The sequence below is a fragment of the Balaenoptera musculus genome, chromosome 2, assembly GCF_009873245.2.
Source record: "Balaenoptera musculus isolate JJ_BM4_2016_0621 chromosome 2, mBalMus1.pri.v3, whole genome shotgun sequence".
Lineage (NCBI taxonomy): Eukaryota > Metazoa > Chordata > Mammalia > Artiodactyla > Balaenopteridae > Balaenoptera > Balaenoptera musculus.
The window spans coordinates 61,474,984-61,495,857 of NC_045786.1; the positions used below are offsets into that span (position 1 = coordinate 61,474,984).

General features: G+C 53.0%; 1 protein-coding gene across 1 annotated transcript in view; it reads left to right on the forward strand.

The window, feature by feature from the left end:
* The window catches only part of HCN4 (hyperpolarization activated cyclic nucleotide gated potassium channel 4), a 40,293-nt gene that overhangs the window by 14,149 nt on the left and 5,270 nt on the right, over window positions 1-20,874 (forward strand). Inside the window, exons 2-3 of the mRNA XM_036843528.1 lie at window positions 10,298-10,721; window positions 19,117-19,278. Of these exons, the coding sequence (XP_036699423.1) occupies window positions 10,298-10,721; window positions 19,117-19,278 (586 nt within the window). The remainder of the gene's footprint in view (window positions 1-10,297; window positions 10,722-19,116; window positions 19,279-20,874) is intronic.

Below are 20,874 nucleotides of genomic sequence, written 5' to 3' on the forward strand. Positions count from 1 at the left end.
TTCCCAGCAGCTTTACTGATTGGGAGGGAGCGAAGGCAAGGAAGGTGGCCCACGTGTGTGCGTTCCCACGTGGGTTTTGTGGGCAGGCACGTGGTCTCCTTTGCCTATTACACCTGCCCTTCAAATGGCCTCCCTCTGTCTCCTCCTCCTTAAGTGCCTCCGGGAAATCTGCTTTTCCTGCCCTCGCGTCGGACAGCACCTTTGTCTACACGGGCCGCCTGGGAGTTCCCCGGGGACCCGTGTGTCTCTCCCCTGACACACGTTAGAAGACTCTTTACAGCATGGGACACTGGTCGGTGGTTACTGGTGGATTTATTTTTCTGATTAAAAGGTAATATTTGCCCATTATGGGGAATTTAGAATATAAAGGTGTAATGGAGAAAACAAAAGTCACACGTAATCCCACTACTTAGAAATATCAATGTTAACATTTTAGTGTATTCTTTTTGATTTTTATTTTTGCCAGTCTCCACCACCGCTCCCCCCAGCAGCCTTTAATCCACCCATTTATTTAATAATAAGACAGTTTTGCTGAGGACCCCCACTCCTCCCCCTCCGGGCCCAGCTCTGCGTTTACATCTTGGAAAAGGAAGAGAAGTCATTTCTGCTCTTGGGGAGCACACAGCAGGTTTGGGGAGATGAGACTCATCCTGGGTCCACAAGGTGGGGACGATGTCGGGAGATTCTAGGGGAGAAGTGGAGCTGCCTCCTCTTGCCCTCCCCTACCCCCCACCTCCTGGATCTCTGGGCCAAGCCTATTGGAAAGAAGGGAGAATCCTCAAAGTCCCCAGCGAGGGGGCGTGCCTGTAACAGAGGGGGCTTAGTGTGTTATGTCACCGTGGGCCTGTGCTGGTCAGGCTGGAAATACAGTCATGGCTTCTGTTGACGTCTGTAGCCTCGGTGTCCCCCCACCAGGCCCCTGTCATCCTACTGTGTCAGAACCCCAACCCCATGTTTCTCCTGGCCTGTCTCTTGTTCATCTACCTCCCCCCCCCGCCCCCTTCCAACTCCTCCCTCCTTCTCTGTGGCTTTCCCACCATCATCTTCACCAGGTGGGGGCCATTTGCTAGTGGATGTTGCTGCGAGTCTTCGTGCCTTGGGTGTTCGGATGGGATAAATTCCTCCCTGATCATCGCAGGCCTGTGACAGCCTTGTGGGAAGGAGCTGGGGTGTCAGAGGGCTGTCCATTTTGTGTAGCTTCTCCTGGGCCTCCTGCCACTCAGCCTTTGGCTCCCAAGGGATTCAATCATTCATTTATCACTCTTCCGCCCATTCCCATATTTCCACCCATTCCCATGTTTTTTGGACCTACCTCATAAAAAGCACTGTGCCAAGTTCAGAGAGTCAAGTGGCCACAAGATAGACAAACATGCAATTCCATCATAGTGTGACAAACACTATGCTAGGGCAGCACAAACAAGGGACACCTAGTCAGATTTCCTAGGAGACAAAGATGGCCTCCCAGGAGAAGTGATGGCTCCTCTGAACCAAGTGGCCTGGGGTGAGCAGGGGTGGGGAGGAGAGCTCCAGGCAGATGACAGTATGTAGGAAAGCCCAGAGGAGAAGGGAAGTGCGGTGTGTCTGGGGCACTGAAAGCTGCTGAGTGTGTCTGGAGCAGAGCATCTCACACAGGGGAGGCATGGCGAGAATCAAGGCAAGAGAGGAGGCTGAGTCCAGATCAGCAAGTGCCCAGGAATGACAGTGAGGAACTTGGATTTTAGCTGGGAGTGTGGAAGGACTTTGGGCTTGGCAAAGCGTGGAGAGGTTGTGGACCCTACCCTGGACCCTGAGGTCTGTGGGGTCCTGGGAGAGGCAGAAGCCCAGTTAGGAAGCTGCTGAAGTAAGCCAGGTGGTGAGTTGATGAGCTGTGCCGGATCCCACATGACTGAGTGTTGGAAGGTAAGCGAGATGGGAGAGTCGAGGATAATCCCCAGGTTTCTAGGCTAAGCATTTGGATGCCTGGTGGTATCACATGCTGGAAGCACAAGTCTATGGGGGAAGCTGGCTATGTCAAGAGTGGAGTTCCCATGGGACATCGAGGTGTAGATGTGTAGTCAGCAAGAGAACACATGGCTATGGGGCTCAAGGGAGAGGTCTGGTCTGGAAGCCAGTGGAATAACGAAGCCTTGGGAGTTGGTGAGGTCACCCAGGGAGAGAGTAAGGAGGGAGAGGAGGTGGGGGCCCAAAGGAACAAAAACGTTTAAAGGTCATGCAGGGGAAGAGGAGCTCCTGCAACGGGAGGGAAAGGAGAGACAGAACAGAGAAGAGCCAGCAGAGCGGGGTGTCTCAGCAGATATGGCGCACAGCGTCAGATGATGCAGAGGGTCAAGACGGAAACAGACCAGAAAGTGTCCGCGGGATTTTGCAGCAGGACGTGTGCATCGGCAGTGTTGCTGGAGGGTTGAGAGGCGTGTTGGGGACGGACGTGGAAGTGGGGAGAGAGTGGGGATGGTGACACATCTTTCAGGAAGCTTGGTTCTGAGGGGAGAAGAGATAAGACAGTAGGGATTCAGGAGAGATTTTATTTTTTTAAGTGTAGAGAGCTTAAAAGCTGATGGGAAAGGATGAGTAGAGAGGGAGATTGAAGATATGGGCGAGAGAGAGGATAACCTGTAGATTAAGCTTCCTGGGGAGGAAAAAGGGAACAGTGTCAAGAGGGCAGGTGGAAGAGTCACTGATTCCCTTGTGACTGGGGAAGGGAAAAGTGGTGAGGAAGAGACAAGCAAGGGAGTAGTCTTGTGGCGGGAAGAGGACGGGGACACTCTGGGGGCTTCTGTATTCTCTGTGAAGTAGAAGTGGTGTTATCTGCTGGGAGGGAGAGGGGAAGTGGTAGTTTCAGAGCTTTGAGGAGAGAGGAGATAATTTGGAAAAGCTGCTGTGGGAAATGGGTGGGAAAGGTCGTTAGGGTCTCCTGGAGGATGGGCTGGTAGAGGTGAGGGCCCAGCTGAGCATGGAAACCCTGATGAGGAAATAGAGGCACAAGGAACTAAGGCACTTGGTATTTAGTAGGACTGGTCTGAGGTCTGAGGTTTTCTGCACAGCCCCCCATGTAAACAGGAAAAGAGCTGATGATGGTCCTGAGCTAGTATTGTGATCTGGTGAAGTGGGTGCCAGAAGGACGGGGCGAGAGAGGTTGATGAGCAGGACCATTATGCCTGGGGGTGATGGGAGGAGGCAGGAGGGTTCTCATGGGAGAATTAGAGGGTCAGCCAACTTCAGGCTCCTGGGACACTAAAGAATAGACTTAGCATGATTGGATAAAAGAGCTGGAAGGAAAGGAGGTTAGGGTGAGAGAGCATTGAGATTAGAGATGGACCAACTGGAGATAGTGACCCAATCCAGGGTGTGCTCTTGGAATGGACTGGAGTGAAGACACTAGAGGCAGGACTTCAAGCCACTGGGAGGCTGGGTGTTTATTGTTGGGCTGACGAGAAGGAGTAGAAGTCACCCATGATGATGGCAGGATTCGGAGTGGAACAGAAGGTTGTGAACCAGGTGCCAGCATCACCAGGGTCCCCAAGGGTGGCAGATGGATGCTAGAAAGATGGGCAGCAAATGACAGGATGCTCAAAGGATCTCGTAGACATTCCTACCACAGACAGGGAGGGGCATCGGTGTGGGGGGGGAGGGTGCTCACTCCACCCTCTGGGGTTTGAGAGAGTGACACAACTAAGGTTCACTTAAGGGAAAAAGCAGACGGGTTAGGGAGTGAAGAAGCTGGGGATGAAGATGCCGTGGAAGAGAGCACAGGAGACAGGTTTGGGAGGGAGAGGTGGAGTAGGAGTAGGCACAGGGTTTGGGAGAGAGAAAATACTACCAACCAGGTTTATATTTGTATAGAGTGGTTAGAAGTGGGACTCTGGAGTCAGGCTGTTTGGGTTTGAATTCCTGATCCACCATATACAGTAAATTTCTCAACTTCTTGTGCCTCAGTCTCCTCAACTGCAAAATGGGCATAATCATAGTATTTACTTCATAGGGTTTTTATGAGAATTAAATGAGATGGTCTATATAAGGGACTCAGGTGAGTGCCTGGCAAATAGTAAGTGCCCAGCAGATGTTGATGGCTGTCCTCCTCCGTTCTCATCGTCTTCATGAGCAGCTTGGGCAGTTATCTATGCTGGGCCTGGAATGGAGGGTGAAACTCCCAGCTCCCATCCATTTCTCAGACACAAAAGACTCCTGGCTTCCTTGTTGAGGGGCTAGAAGGAGAGTTCGGTGGTACCTGATGAAAGGGGCAGGATGTGACGACTGCTAACATAGACACACTGCACAGTTAGGCAAAGCTCATGGAGAAGGAGGCAATTGAACTGGGCTTTGGATGAGAGAAGGGATTTCAAAAGATGGGGGTTCAAGAGGTAGGGGTGGTTCTCAGGAGGAGGAACCAGGAGGTGGATGGAGATGGGGCCAAAAGTTGGGTGTCTGGTTGACTCCTGTGAAGGAAGTGGAAGGGAGAAGAGGGAAGAGGGGTCAGGGGGTGCCAGACCAAGGAACTCGAACCTTCTTCTGTAGTCAGTGGGAGTCTACCAAAGGGAGGTTCAAGCATGGAGTGACATAATCATAATGCTATTCGGCCAGATAACCCAGAGAGCATGTGGCTTGGAGGGAAAGAGGGAGGAGGCTGAGGCCAGGTGGGTGGCAGGGGCAAGGGTCCAGGTGAGGAGTAGTGAGGAACTGATCTAGGACAGAGCAGTTGGGGACCGATTCAGAAGCTGTCATTGAAGAGGCCAGACAAGACTTGGCCACTGCTTGGGGGGCCTGCAGGGGCGGGTGGGAGGAAAGAGAAAGCAGCTGAGGATGGCTGTGAGGTTTCCAGCCCAGGTGATTGAAATGCTGACTGTGCCATTCAGCTTTGAGGAGAAAGATGCTGAGCTCAGCCTTGGACTTGTTGGGTGGAGGGGCCAGCAGGCCCTCCAGGTGGCAGGTGGGAATGCAGTCTGGTGCTAGGAGCGGTCTGAGTGGGAGCCGTCTGCGCAGAGGGGAGGGTACAGGATGAGGCCGTGGGTGTGCTGCTCACCCAGGAGAAAGCACGGGGGACCCCCCCCCCGCCCCATCCTGCCGCCAGCACTGCAGGGACACAGGCTTCTGCCCTCAAGGAATCCACAGTTTTCTAGGAGATCCAGAGCCAGGGCTCAGGCTGGGCTGTGGCTCCATCAGTGAGAGGTTGGGGAGGCCCAGAAGAGGTAGCACTTCAGGTGAATGTTGAAGGATGGAAAAGATCTTAATGGGCAAAAACCAGACATTCTCTTTCTTACAGCTGACAGGATTCCCAGTGGATATCGTTTGTGTCAAAATGTATGCAAGTGGGTGTGCAAGAAAGTATGCCTGTGTGAAAATGGATGCGTGTACGAGGACAAAATTTAACAGGGGTGTGTAGATGAGAGTGTGTGTACAAAAATGTGTTCATGTGTGTGAGAGAGAGAGAGAGTATATGTGCTCAGAGGCAAGCATGGGCAGGTGTGGGCAAGAGGAAACTGAAGGAGGTCATCCCTATTCCGGGACTCCCACTTCTGCCTCCGTTTTATCACCCTTCACATCCTCTTCAGCCTCCAGGGAAGGAGAGGCCCCTTGGTCTGGTCCTTGAGTCTCCGAGTTCAGGATCAGGAGCCTTCTATGTTCTCTTCCCTCAGCTCCCTTGAGGCCATAACCTTCCACTCAGACCATGAAATGTTCCAGGTATCCGTGTAATGGGCTGTTGGGCTTTTTGCCACCCCCTTCCTTCTGCCTGTGGGCCCCCCCCCCCCGCCCGCTCCTCCAAAGCTGGCCCACAGGCCACTCCCTCCTGCTGAGAGGCCATCACCTGCCTAGATGGACCTGTTGGTCCAGTTAGAAAGTAAGGTCTAGAATTGAGGGAGAACAGACCTGGGGTCCAGGGACAGGGCTTCCAGAGCCCAGTTGGTGTCTTGCTGGCTAGGACTTCCTCTCAGCTTAGAGAACACTGGGATGGGGAGGGTCATCTGGCTTTTGGGAGACCAAGGCCTCTAATTCAGGGCTGTGCCAACTCCAGCATGCCCGAGTCTGGCCATCCATTGCTTCCCCGCCAGGGCCTGCCACCTGCCACTATGGATGCGTAGCCTGGATTGTGGGATTTATTCATGAATGATTCTAGGGGTAGTGGGGGCCAGGGGAGCACTGGGCCTCCAGGTTGAGGCTTTGGAAATGTTAACTAGTCCCTCTTGGTGAACCTTAGTTTTCCTTTCTACAGGATGGGTACAACTGTGCCCGATTGACTGCTGATGACTGGGGTGCTTTTAATACTTGAAAGGTGTGTTAGTTTCCCCACCCAGAAAGTACCTTAGAAGGCCTGGCATCAGGAAGATAAGTCCCCTTGAAACCTCTTTGCAACCTTCTCTTCTCTCTTGTCTCTGGGGCAGGGGCCGTACCTGCTGTGGTAGGCTACCTCCACAGTGTGATGCAAACGTGCCAGAAAGGCTCGTCCACCTCCCCACATCCCACTGAGGTGCCTAAAATCCCAAAAGGTCAGACTCTGGAGTTCCACAGACCTTTCTGAATTAGGGGTCTGCTCCTTACTAGCTGTGTGGTCTTGGGCAGATACTTCTCTCTCAGTGTCATCATCTGTAAAATACAGATAATAGCAGCCACCTTAGTGCTGGTGTGAGGAATAAATGAAGTAATGCATTAAAAGCACCAAGTAAGTGCTTGATACATGTGAGTGTTTTGGGGTCTTTTTGAATAGAGCCTTTTCAGTCACCAAGGAGTCCCCCATTGAAAATGTGCAGGGACATAAAGGAATCACTGGAGATGCTTCTGATCCCTAGGACTGAGGGAGAAGAGGGGTCAGAGAGCTGCGGATGCAGTGGGGAGGCTGTTGCTACTTCCCCTGGCTGGGCCGGGACCCTCGGGCTGGCAGGCACACCGGGAGCTGTCCGTGGTGCTGAATATCAATTTTTGCTCTCTGCCGGCCCAGCTTTCAGAAATCTGCAACCGTCTGGCAAAGAGTAAGGAAGCATAGTGTACAAGGCCAAGGTCAGCTCCCAAAGCCCAACTTCTGTTACCTCCTCCAGGAGCACTTTATGACCTCATCCTTCTAGGCCACCAGGAGCCCACCTTTTCAGATGCCTGGGCTGCTGCCTGGGATGGTTTCTTACATCATTGCCCAACTTGTCTTCTGTCTTCTGTCTAAGCCTTGGACCATGAGCTCCCTGAGATCAGGGCATCTCTATGCTGAGGTAAATAGGTTCTGCCGTCCAATTATCCAGGGACTATTGTGGGCCCTGACTTCCACCACTGGCTGTTCTGGAACCATTATTAAGTTCCCGTCCACCCACCCCCTGTAGATGCTTTGCTTTGGCTCTTCCCTGGAAGATTTCATCTACCTCCCTCACCTCTTTCCTGTGAATTTTTTGACTTGAATTTCTTATTTACTCATTTAAAAGTATGGGCTAGGCATAGGTCAGAGCATTTTACAAATATCAATTCATGTCGTTCTTATAACAGTTCCACTAGTTAGGTAATGTTATCCTCATTGAGCAGATGAGGAAACTGAGGCTTGGAGAGATTAAGCAACTTGCTAGCAAATGATGGAACCAGGAATCAAATTCAGGTGGGTTGGCCTGAGAGCCTGTGCTGCTTTCTTCCCACCATATTATGCTGCGTTTTGAATATCTCTTTGATGCTCCAGGACAGTGGTGTGTGGGAAGAAGTGCTCCAGTGTTCCGGCCCCAGCCCAGATCAGGCACCAGAAATATTCCTTAGCATCTGGAAACTCATGATTGAAACAATTAGTCAGAATGCAAGGAAATGGGTGTTTTTGTCTCATGTAATTTGGTTTTGTGAAGACCACTAAATGGAAACATTCTCCTGTTAATTACTGTCTCAAATTTGGTCTGTAATTGAGGGAACTAGAGCTTGGGAGAGTGTAGAAACCCGCTGGAGTAGCAGGCCTGCCCGAGTCAGCATTCCAAGCTGCCTTGCACCCGCTCTGTTAATTTTAGAAACTCTCCCAGTCTGGGTGTATTATTAGCTTTATGTACAGAGGCCACAAGGCTCTCAGTGGCCTTTCTATGTCACAATTTTTTGTTTTGTTTTTCCCAAGAGATTAAATAAAAGGAACGATGGCCATGTGTACATAGGGGTGTTTGCACACTGTGTGTGTGAATGAGGATACCTGTGTATGGCATCTAATGAGTGTCTGCAGCTGTCTTTGAAGGGTGTGCATGAGGCTGAGTGGAGAGTGTACACAGCTTGAGAGCAGCATAGAAGCTGAAACCATTCTCCCAGGGCCCACAAGTCATTATCAGGATGTGCTGTGTTCTGTGTAGTGGGTGTGAAGGCTGGGGTGGGTTCTCCCAGATGGCACAGGGGGAGTACGGCTGACGAAGGGGTGGCAGGCTGTGGGGCAGGGAAGGAGCTATAGTTGACCTCTTGGCACCAGACTTAGAATGAAAAGCCTTAGCCCAGTGAGGCTCTGACTTGAAGTCCCGTCTTGATGCCCTGAAGAACTTGGCTTTCAGAGGAGCTGCCAGAAGCTGCCTTTCCGGAAGCCACACTTCCCTGAGCTGTGTGATGTGGGACAGCTCTCTCGCCCACCTTCACTGAAGCAGGCCCTGCCTTCTTCTTGACTCAGAGCACCATTCTGAGTCTGACAAAGAAAGCAATTTGCTGTGAAGTAATTTTCTTCAAACTTGGAACTCTTCAGGCCGGGGCACTTTGGTTTTGCAGTGGGACCCACTGAAGACTCGAGGAAAGCTTATGTTTTTGTCTCCCACTCCCTTCCCCCTGGCTTCCCTGCAGTAGAGAATTAAAGATGGCTGAAAGGTTATTTCTCTTGGGAGAAGACAGGCTTATTTCTGCCCAACATAATACCTTTATCTGTCATTGTGTAACTGTCTAAATTACTAGCAGAGAGAAACAGCTCTGCAGTGCAAGTTTTCAGTTTTAGGGCCAGCCCTGGGGTGGCTGGTTCTTGGGCAGGGTCCCTGGTCATGCCTTCTAGACATAGGGTCTCGCCTACCTGTGCTATCTGCATACTCCAGAGGGGCCCCTGCTGGGCCAGATAGGAGACCTGTGAGTTGGCTTTCACCTCCTCATATTGCTTAACCTCTCAGAGGCTTCACTCTGAGGGTCCCTCCCCACCTCCCCAGGAAATATTAGCAGTTGCTTTGAGGCCTTAGAAGAAGTGATGCTGGAAGCCCCCACTGGTCTCATTCTGTTGAATTGAGTGGTACCTCACTGGTGCCTGAAATCCCCCCGTTAACACTGCCTGTCACTTTGCTGTACACCTGAAACTAACACAACATTGTAAATCAACTATACTCCGATAAAAATTTTTAAAAAAATTTTATCACAGAAACTCTGTTAACTGAAATAATTATTCTACCAAATAATGTTTAAAGGAAACTTTTTAAGAAAAAATGAGAAAACATTCGCAATATTTTATTGTGATTAATATATTGATTATTCAATCAGTATTTATTTAAATGTGTACTTGAACATCAAAAATATCTACTTTGCTAAATATAAATTATTTGCTGGAAAAAAAAATAAAATTGTTGAAATATATTTAAAAAAAAAGAAAAACACTGCCTGCATTTGAAGATATCACTGACCTTCCCTACCGCTGTGTTAGAAGTAAACCTCTGGGGGAGAGAGATGGTTAGACATTTTCTGACTATAGGGGACAGACTAAAGGGAGGCCCCCCGAGAGCCAGTGTGGGAGAAGGCCAGATCAGAATTACAGGACCGAGTGTGGAGGCCCCGCCCCTCATTGCACAGTGGGGAAACTGAGGCCCAGAGTGGGGAGGGCACCTGGCTGTCAGTGACAGAGCTAGGACTGGATCCCACGCCTCCAGCCTCCCAGGCTCCTGCTGTGCGTCTGGACCTCCCCTGTCCTCTGGTCACGGTCTGTGGCATGTCTGCCTGCCAGCCTGTCTCAGGCCACAGTTGACCCTCAGGGAGGATGGAGCATCCTGGCCTGAGCCTGGGATGGTGCGGGGTGAACTACTTCTGCTGCTAAAACAGCCTCTTGCCTCTCTCTGGATGTCATTATTTAGTTTGCTTTCCAGCCTCTCACTGGGGCATGGGGATTGGAGTAGGAGGCTTGTCGTCGGGGATCTCACGGAGGGGCAGGCAGAAGGCATCCCCAGGGATGACTAAGGAAGAACCTGTTTCTATGACAGTCACGACATCTTGCCCTGGTACCCATGCACCTATCTCCCGCAGGGTCTCAGAACCTCTGAAGACCTCTCTCTCCCACCTTTGCTGTCTCTGAGCTTTCTTTTAGTCTGTAATTCATTCTCTCTCTCCTCCTATGACTGACCTATGTGTCTCTGGGCAGATTTTACTGGGACCTGACCATGTTGCTGCTGATGGTGGGAAACCTGATCATCATTCCTGTGGGCATCACCTTCTTCAAGGATGAGAACACCACACCATGGATTGTCTTCAATGTGGTGTCGGACACGTTCTTCCTCATCGACTTGGTCCTCAACTTCCGCACAGGGATTGTGGTGGAGGACAACACAGAGATCATCCTGGACCCGCAGCGGATTAAGATGAAGTACCTCAAAAGCTGGTTCGTGGTGGATTTCATCTCCTCCATCCCCGTGGACTACATCTTCCTCATTGTGGAGACTCGCATCGATTCGGAGGTCTACAAGACTGCCCGGGCCCTGCGCATTGTCCGTTTCACCAAGATCCTCAGCCTCCTGCGCCTCTTGCGTCTCTCCCGCCTCATTCGATATATTCACCAGTGGGAAGAGGTGAGTGTTCAGACCCAAACCTCTTCAGGGAAGAGGTATCTTCCCTCCAGGGGAGTGAGGGACCAGCAGGTAACCTCAGATAGTTGGATGTGGGCTGTCCGATTGTAGCAGGCACATTTCCTCCAAGAGGACAAATATTAGTAACTTCTTGACTTCTTATTATGCGCTAGATACTACACGAATCACTTCACAGGCAATATCCCATTTAAGTCTCTAACAACCATAGAGGGTACCATATAGGTAGGTATAAGTACTCATTTTTTACATGAGGAAAGAGAGAAATATGAAGAGATTTATATAGTGTCACAGAATTATTAATTGGTGGACCTGGACTCCAGAGCCTGCATTGTTAATCACTGCACTGTACTGTGGAGGTTGCAAACTCAGAAGCTTGTGGGGGCCAGGCAGGGAATATGAATGGGTGGAAAGGGCCATTTGGAGGACAATAGGGAGTGTGGTGGACTGGGGAAAACTGGAGAACATATCTTTCATCTGTATCAGGCAGCCTCTACTCAGCTTTAGCCACTGTGGCCAAGTGAGAAGGGGCTCAGGGTTGCTAGATCTACAGATTTATCATGAGAAGCAGAAATCTGGATTTTTGTGCAAATTTTGTTGGCAACTGTCTTAGGTTGGGTTCTTCTGTTGCAGACCCTGAGATGAGGATTTGTATGAAAGTGATTTTTTTTTTTTTTTTGTTGGGGAGCAAAGTGTTTCCAGGAAAATCTGGTAAGGGACTGGGGAAGAGGGGCAGGGAAAGGAAGGAAAGGAATAGGAAGAAAAGGAATTAGGAAGGAAAGGAATAGGAAGGAAAGGAAGGAAGAAAGCCAAACAAGGATGACACCAAGCAAATCCTGTGGGGAGTTCCAGGATGGTGTACACCACACCTGGGAGTTGCCCCAATCAGGGCAAAGGAGTTGGACTTTTTATATCCCCTCACCTGTCAGTCACTGGCTCAGGACCCTTCCAGCCCTTGGTGCTAGCAGGCAAAGTGGTTTCCTGCAGCCAGGCCTCTGATAAAGAGCCACAGGTGCTAGCTGTAGGGAGTGCAAGCCTGGCGCTTTCCTGGAGTTGTGTGAGCACAAACTGTAAAGGGATCCTAGGGGCTCTGGGCAGAGCACTGACTATAGAAACTGAATAAAAAATTGTAAAAGAACTAGGTGGCCAACACCATTCTGAACAAACCTAACTCATCTGTGGGCTGAATGCAACCATCTATGGGAGAAAGAGAGGACTGCAGGCTGGAGTTTGAAAAAAGCAGGTGACCTTGTGAGGCTTTCCGCTACCACCAAGTACCACCTTTTGGAGGCAGCCGCAGGCAGGCCAGCCTGGATGTGCCAGGGTGGGGGGAGATGTGTTCTGTGAGACTGTCCGCCTTGGGGTCTGGAGCGGGCTGTGTGGCCTAGGGAAGCTTCCGCAGAGGTGCATTTCTTGCCATGGCTCACTGCTAGTCTCCTGGTCTCTGCACGATTGGATGGAAATTCCCACACTCAGGACACGAATCCCCCACCCCACTCCCAGCAGCAGCCTGGGCCCTGGGCAACAGCACCCATGGCTGAGAGTCGGGGCACTGGCAGATCGAGGTCAGAGGTGTCACGAACACCTGTGCTGCAGAAGTCCCTACACCAGCCTGGCAGAATCACTTCATGGCAGAAATTCTCTTTGGTTTGGAATTTGAATTATTTCTGCTGGTAGGAGGAGCAATGACTTGTCCAAAGTCATGCAGCAGACCTCTGGCAGAGCCAGATCAGACCCCAGTTAGCACTCTTGACTCCCGGCAGGGACCAGGTGTGGTGGAATGCATGTGGGCTTTAGGGCTAGGATGACACGTGAGACCTGAATTAAAATCCAGCTCCACACTGCCAGCTGACTGACCTTGGGGCCACCTTACCCCCTGAGCCTCAGTCTCTTATCGGCAAAGTGGGTAGAAGTCGTACATTCCTCAGTGGATTGTTGTGAGGATTAAAAGAGATAATGTTTGTAAAACCCTTAGTGTGAAACTGGGTGCAGAGAACTGTTTAATAAATGCCCCTCCCCATTCAGTTGCCTTAGCAACCCCCTGTGCTTCTATAGGGTGTTTACTTTTCTCAAATACTTTCTACCCATGATTTCATTGGTTGCTCAAACCTGGCTGACAAGTCAACAGGGCAGGATTTATTACCTGTATTTGTCAGGTGAGGAAACCGAGGGTGGAAGGGTCAGCTGCCCCAGTGGTAGGATCTTGACCCAGGCCTCCTGACTCCCAGTTCCCTGCCTTTCCCACTTTCTCAGGTGGCCTGAAAGGAGGCTGCCTGGTCCTGTTACCACTCCCTCTGTTGGGGACGACTCCCCGCTGAGACTGGGGAGGCAGGCAGTGTAGGGTCGAGGGGTGGGGTTGACTGGGTTTGAGGAACCTGGGGGACATGTAGGTGCAGAGAGGTTGGATGTGGGTCTGAGCTCAGGGCTGAGAGGGGACAGTGCCTGTGGGGCTGAGGGTGGTGGTAGCCAGGGCCCCTCTGAGTGGCTGCAGAGGGAAGATGGAGGCGTATTTCCTGGAACGCCCTGAGGGGCTTGTCTCTTGGTTTCTGTCCCAAGTGGAAATTCAGAACCTCGTTGGCTCCCTCAGTCCCCGAGAAACCCCCAACCTTCTGTGTGTCTTGGACTCAACAGCTAGACAGACTGCCGTTAAAAGCAGAGTAGTCGCTCTTTCCCTTCTATAGCGTCGGTTCGTGTCTCCAGGCCCCAGCCCGCTGGGGGCCAGCCTTGCTCCCCACTTACACCCGGTCCCTGGGGACCATGGTATTTTGGGGAGATTTGGCAGAGTTGCCGGTGGGTGGGAAGGGTGGACCCTGAGACAGGAGCTAAGCTCTTCTTTTACTGTCCCCACTGCCTCTCTGGCCTGGCCACCCTCTGGGCTATCCAAAAATGGCCAGGCAGGCTCTGACCCTGGACAGAGGCCCCAGGTCAGGACCCTGAACTGGACATCGCTACCCTGTCTTGTGGGCAGGAAGGGAGATCCCAGGAGGCCAGATGGATGACTCCCCGCCCCCTCCACACATACACCCTTATCTTGCCTAGCAGCTGGGAAGGAAGTTGCTTTGAGCTGCTGTCTGCCGGGCACACTGCCCAGCTAGGGGCTCCCCCCAGACCCCTGGGGTTGGATTGGGGTTTCCCAGCTGGCCCCAGGAACCCTGTCTCCAGACCCTCAGTAGCCTGCGCCACCCTCGGGGCTTCCCGCAGCCTCACCTTGGCCTGGAGGCAGCAGCAGGAAGACCCTCGGAGGCCTCAGGTCTGCACGAGACCTGGGGAGGGAGGTGTTTCGTAGAGAAGACCCTGCTCTATCTCCTCCTCCAACTCCAGTTCATGTGAATCTCTTCCCTTCTTTAGGCTTCAGTTTCCCCGACTGTCAGATGTACTCTGATGTCCTCAGAGGCTGGGCCTCAGTCCCCACTCCAACCTCCCTCGGCGAGGATCATGTTAGCTGGTCATTCTGAGGACACGGTGGTGGTGCTGGGTGAGGGCTGGGGAGTCGGCCTCCCATGGGGAGGGAAAAGCTTGCCCAAGATCCCCTGGTGAAGCTGCAGAGATGCTGGATTCCTGACCCTCAGCCTTCAGCTGCCTCCCCGAGCCCAGCTCAGCCCAGCCCAGCCTCCCCGAGCCCAGCCCAGCCCAGCCCAGCCTACCAGGCGAGAGTTCCCGAACATTAGTAGCAGCTCTTGGGAGTCAGCGTAGGTGGAAGGTCTCGGCAGGCGTAGACGACTGTCTCAGAGGACGCCAGCCTCTGCCTGCATCCTGGGCGATCTAGGTCAGCATCTTCCCTCCCAAGCCTCTTCCAGCCAAGCCTCTTCCCTCCCTCTGAGGTGCGAGCTTGTTATAGGCATGGAGGCTATTGTTAGAAACCGTGGTTGCCCCCCTTCAGATATTCCCCTGCAGGGCCCAGCACCCCAGTGACCCATCCCAGAAGCCTCTTCTTTCCCTCGGCAGCATCTTGGCGTAATGGGAGGGGCTGGAGGCAGGAAGTCAGGCCAGGGGGGCTGTGCAGCCCCCAATGAGTCTCCTCTCCCTTTGGGCCTCAATTTTTCCACCTCTCTCAGAATTGGGAGTTTGGGACGAAACAGAGGCATGGTCCTGGGGGACAGGAGCTGGTCCTCTCTACGGGCCCTAGGAAGGGACCTAGCGTGACCCTCCAGTTTGTACCCAGGATACGCATGCACCAGCCACTCTCTCAGGACCCAGATTGCTGTTCTCAATGTGGCCACTTGTTCCTGAGACAAAGGGAGGAGTTTGTTCTTCTTCCCCGAGGAGAAAACAAATCCCAGGAGGGAACTCAACAAGGCCCCAAGAAGAGGACTTGGTAGAAACTCCAGTTTCTGGTCTCTCCCCAGGACTGAGAAATCAGCTCTTTATTTTGAGGGCTGGGAAAGAGACAGAAGGAAAGGGACCAACATGTGCTGAGTACCTCCTGTGTGCCAGCTGTGGACGTCCTCTCCTGATCCCCAAGACAGCCCTGGGAGCTGGCAGTTATTGACCCATTATACAGATGAGGAAACTGAGGCTCAGAGCAGAGAAGGCACTTGCCCAAGGTGGGAGACGGTGAGAGACATGTCTCCCTGCCGTTACCCTGTGGTCCAGAAACTACAGAAGGGAATAGGAGTAAGAGCTTCCCCCAAGTGCCATGCTGGGCACAGAGAGCGAGCTGTCCAGGCCACCTGCCTGGCAAGCCTTGTGGGGCCCTTGAAATGAAGACAGTCAACCCCGAAAGTCAGAACCAACATCATAAAAGGGGGTTTTAATGAGGTATAAAGAGCAAGACAAATATTTGCGCAGTGCAGCTGACTTGCGGGTGGCCTATGGCCCCAGCCCACAGTGGGGACACACGGGTGTTTAGCAACCTCTCCCAGCAACATCCAGCCTTGCTCTCAGCAACCACGCCTGGGTGCTGTAGAGTGTTGGCGGTGGGGTGAGTGTCCACCGTCTGGGGTACCCTCCTAGCCTGAATGGATATATCCCCCACCAACTCTTTGCAGAAAGCTCAGACTTTGCCATGCTGGTGCCCCTGGCTTTGTGTGTCTGAGAGCCATCCACAGTACCCCTCACCACCACCAGAACTACCACCACCCCACCCCTACAGGACACTCCCAGCATCTGCATCAGTCAACCAATATTAGGCACGCCACCACCACCACCACGCTCTCTGAGGATACATGAGTCTGTGCCACCTGCAGGAAAAAGCACCTTTTTTTCTTCCTGCGAAAGCAGGTTCCCTGTGGGCTGTGCCTGCCCAGACTGGGGCCTTTTTCGAATGCCACTGTGTATACTCGTGGCAGCCCTGATCACCATCATCCCCACCACTGTCTTCATCACCTTCACCTTCGTCACTTAAGCACTTCTCAGTTCCTGAGACCCTACCATGTGCTCTGCATACTCGTTGCTGAGATCAGTATAAAGGCAAAATTATACAGGGACCTGATCTTGGAAGAAAATTAGTTACAAAGAAAAGAAAAACAAGGATGATAGAAAAAGGAAAGAACACATTGCATTCAAATGTGCCAACCTTGATCTGGTCTTTAAGACCCAGAGTAATACATAGAAAGGAGCAGTTATTGCAGGCTGTGGAGTCTGGGATGCTTTCTAAAAGTGGTCCAAGTCTTCCTTCAGTGTGGTATCTGGTTTTGGCTGTTAGAACAAGATACCACAGGCTGGGGGGCTTAGATGACAAATATTTATTTCTCACAGTTCTGGAGGCTGGAGGGATGAGATCAGGACGCTGTCATGGTCAGGTTCTGGTGAGGGTCTGCTTCCTGGTTTGTAGATGGCCGTCCTCTTTCTGTGTCCTCACGTGGCCACATATCAACTCTCCTGTGTCTCTTCTTATAAGGGCACTAATTCCATCCATGGGGGCCCCACCCTCATGACCTAATCATCTTCCAAAGGCTCCACCTCCTAATACCATCACATTGAGAGTTAGGGCTTCAACATAGGATTTTGGGGAGATTTCAGTTCATAGGAGTTGGGAAATGAAGGAACTTAATAATAATGATTCCCCCCTCCACCCCCCGTGTATGTGTTCAGGGCCCAGAGCACTTTCTTAGCCAGTTTAATTTCTTGAACAACCCTGAGAAGTGGGGGCAGATGTCTAGCTTTGTTTTAGTTGAGGGGACGCTGAGGTGTGGAAGGAGGTGAGGACAGGTGTTAGCCACCTCTGAGACTAGGCGGTCCCGTGTCACTTGGGGAGCTGGTGGCATTCTGGTCAACCAAGACTTTGCAAGGTTAGTGGGCCCGAGGTCATAGAGCTACTGTGTTCACCTAAGCAGCTGCTTTAGAGGCAGAAGTGGGATCTTCCCTTGGAGCCACAGCTGGGGCGCTGGTACTCAGGAGCTGCCTGCCCTGCCTGGTCTCTAGTGCCCACCCCTCCTTATACAGAGGTGTGTCCGCTAAGCTGGGCAATGGCATGCTGACAGCCCTGGGGCTGGTTTCTGGGCCCCAGTGGGGCTGGGCTGCCAGGTGCACAGCTCTGTCTACAGTATTACGCTGTGCACCAGGCTTACAGAGGTGAGATGCCGGAGAGTCCCGCCTGGCCCTGGGTCCAGCTTGCTGTGTGGATCTGGCCACATCACCTGTCCACTTTGGGTTTGAGTTGTTTTATTTACAAAACGGAGCTACTGAAAACCACCCTTCCCGCCCTGGGCCAATCTAATAAATTGCAGGCAGCCCTGGGTTCAAATCTGCCCCTTCTGCTGCCACCATGACCAAGGGCAAGTCCGTTTACTTCTCTGAGCCTGGGTGTAAAAGGGTTAACAACATTTTCAGCAAAGGGTTGTTGTGAGTTTGAATGAGATGATGACTGTGGGACCATGTGCCCGCCCCCTCAGGTTCGGTGTTACTGTCTCTCTGTTGCCGGGGACACAGGGGTGATGGGACAAGCTAGAGCTGCCATCCTCCAGGAAACTTTCCAAGGTCTGTTTCATCCTTTCAGCTGGTACATCCAGAGTCATGCTACTAAGGGGGCCACAGGTGGGCGCAACCCAGGGGGTGATAGACAAGTAGTATTCATCTTTGGTTTCTCCAGACCAAGAGCCAGGCTAAGCCTATATTTCAGAAGGGGAAACTGAGGTCTCAAGTATCAGAATATCCTGCCACCAGCTATGGGGCTGTTGCTAAAAGACCACTAGACAGGGGTTGAAATATCTAGGGTCTGTTTCTTTGGGTCTCAGATTCCCCCATCTGAAATGGGCTTAAACTAGGTCTCTGTGGCATTTGACAAGTCTTCATGTTTGGCCCAAAGCCCCTCTCCAGGAAGGATCTCTACCTGGGAATAATATGGAGGGCAGAACTATGGGTGGGGGCACCTCCAGAGTCTCCCAGGCCAGAGGCAAGGCCAGAACTTCCAGAGACCTCCCTCTAGACTTCTTTCCATTTCTGTCCCCTCCCCATCCTGTCACCATGGTGACCCCTGCTGAAACCGGACCAAGAGGCAGCTTGGGGAGGAGGGAGGTGGGGCACGGATGCTGGGGTGTACGCACCCTTGGCCCTGCCCAGCCACACCTCAGCATCTCGCTTGGAGCCACAGGAGTGGAGATACACGGGTGGCCATGGCTGCTGTACCTTATTAAACTGTACAGGAGAGCATTACTACTCATACATGTTAACTAATCATAAGGATTAATTACTAATAACTTATCAATTAATAATGGTTTGCAACTTATTGAATACTTCCATACCCAGTACTAAGCGCTTTATATGTATAATTTAATCCTTTTGACAACCCACTCAAGGTAAGAAATTTTATCACCATTTCCCAGATGAGGAGACATGATCAGAGAGGTTCAGGAACTTTCTCAAGGTCGCACAACTAGGAATTGGGTAGGAGTTGGGCCTGGGATCAAGGTCTGTGTGAACTTGGAGCCTAGGTGTCTGTACTGCTCCCCCTGCAGTTCCATGGCTGCCTTTGGCAGAGCCCGCTGCCCCTGGGGGGTCCTGAGAGTCTAGTGACAGATTTAGGGAAACACCATGTCCCTGGTGTGACCACAGACCCTAGTACCCCGAGGAGCCTCTGGTGGGCTGGCTCTTCTTCGTGTCGTCCTCACAGCCCAGGTGAGCTGCCCGTTTCCAGGCTGTATGGGGCTCTACGTGCCCTCCCTTCACGTGTCCGGCCTGGGTGGCCGGACTCCCCACGGGAGCCCACCCCCGTATCTGCACGGATCCCAGGTGGAGTCCCTCTGGAGCCCCACAGCCTGCAGGCTGCTTCTCCCAGGGCCAGCCTGACGCCTTCCCGCCCTCGCCACGGCCGGGACCTGCACCGAGCTGGGCGCGCTGCCCAGTGTGTGCAGAGCATCAGGGCCTGCCAGCAGCTGCGGCGTCCGCCCGGGAGCGGGCCGGCCCCCAGCTAATTGGGCCAGTCTCTTCCCTCTGCCCACAGATCTTCCACATGACCTACGACCTGGCCAGCGCCGTGGTGCGCATCGTGAACCTCATTGGCATGATGCTCCTGCTCTGCCACTGGGACGGCTGCCTGCAATTCCTGGTGCCCATGCTGCAGGACTTCCCCGACGACTGCTGGGTATCCATCAACAACATGGTGGTGAGTGCCCAGCCCTCGGCCCTCCCTCCAGGTGCGGGGGGAGGGGACCGACGAGGCGCAGATGGGCAGAGCAGGTCACGTAGGGCCCTCTACTGAGTCCGGGAGCCCTTGGCTCTGTGCTGCTACCTCTGCCACCTTACAGCCTCCACTGCAGTCGGGAGCCTCGCTGTTTGGCCCTGATTGCACCCAGGGAGATTAAGACCAGGGCTTCCTCAGATTGTATCAGGTGTGGGGATACCGGGCTGGTGGCTCCTGCCCTCCTACCTCTGCTCCCCGAGGCTGACCAACCATTAAAAGCCAGCCGAGTCCTAGGAAGGAGAAACCAGTGAGGGGCACTGTGGGCAGCCCACGTGGACTCCCAGATCACACGTGGCTGCCGCTTCCTGCTCCAGTAGCAGAGCTGGGCTGTGCCTCTGCCCCCTCCTCCTGCCCCACCCCACAGACACGCAGCCCGGTCCTAGGTGGGGTCCTGAGCAGGGAAGGCAGGTTCAATGGAGCCTCATCCCCTCCCTGCCCCTCCACCCTGTGGGTGGGTGAGAGGAGCCGTGGGGCAGGGTTCCCCAGCCTCCTGTGGACAGGGCACGCTCCAGGCAGGGTGGCGGGTCCCCTGGGCCTATGGGCCTTTCTCTGGCTCTTCGAACCCCTGCGTCCTCCTCTCACTCCCAGTCAGTTTGGTTCGGTCTCTAGGCAAACCCTCAGGGCCCCAGGGGAGGAAAACTGGCTTTGAAAGAGGTGAAAGAGACCCTGAGGCATCTTTCAGCATCAAACAGGCCTTTGCAAAACAGCCTTTTGATGAGCTAAGTGTAAATGAATCGGCCACATGGATTGAATTTCCCGGTCCCCAGAGGCTCAGCAGTAAAGCCAGAGCCCTGGCTGGAGGCAGCTGGGGGCTGCCTGGGGGATGGGGAGCCCAGGCCCCCTCTATCTCTGGAGATCAATCCCACAGACCTCCCACCCTCTGGAATAAGAGCCCCTAGACTAGCTCAGCTGTGTCCAGGATGGTCTGAGTGACCTTGAACTTGGCACGCAGCACCTGTGCCTTCCTCGAGGTGCTGGGAACAACCTGGTGATTGCGGAAGTGCTTAGGGCTCTGGGCAGGGGTTCTGGGTGTCATGCGCATGGGTGGCTTTCCACATTCATGCTAACGCATCTGCCTCGTGAGCAGAGAGCACTGGGGAGGTGGGTTTATCCGGTGGCCCCTTCATTTGGGGCCGTTTCCTCTGTGGGAGGGTGACAGGCCCACACATGCATTAAGTTCAGGAGGTGGCCCTTCTGAGCGTAGCGTTCTCACACTGAGCCTTCCTTGAGATACCGACTGGCTTTGGAGACAAAAATAGCCAGGAGCCTCGCTCCCTTTCTCCCTCTGCCGCCCCCAGCACTGTGTGTGTTTCAGGCCATCCACCTTTGGGGTTGGGGAGGGTAACTAGTGGCCGCAGCCCTGGATGGATGCAGGCCAGGTTCACACAGGAGGCGACTTAGCTCGGCAGCTCTTTAACTTTGCTCACCCAAAACGAGGACAGCGTTTTCGGCTCAGTCTGCCCGAGCTTGTCCCCCCAGGGGAAGCATATCTGGTTTTATAATTGAGGTCAGTGGGGA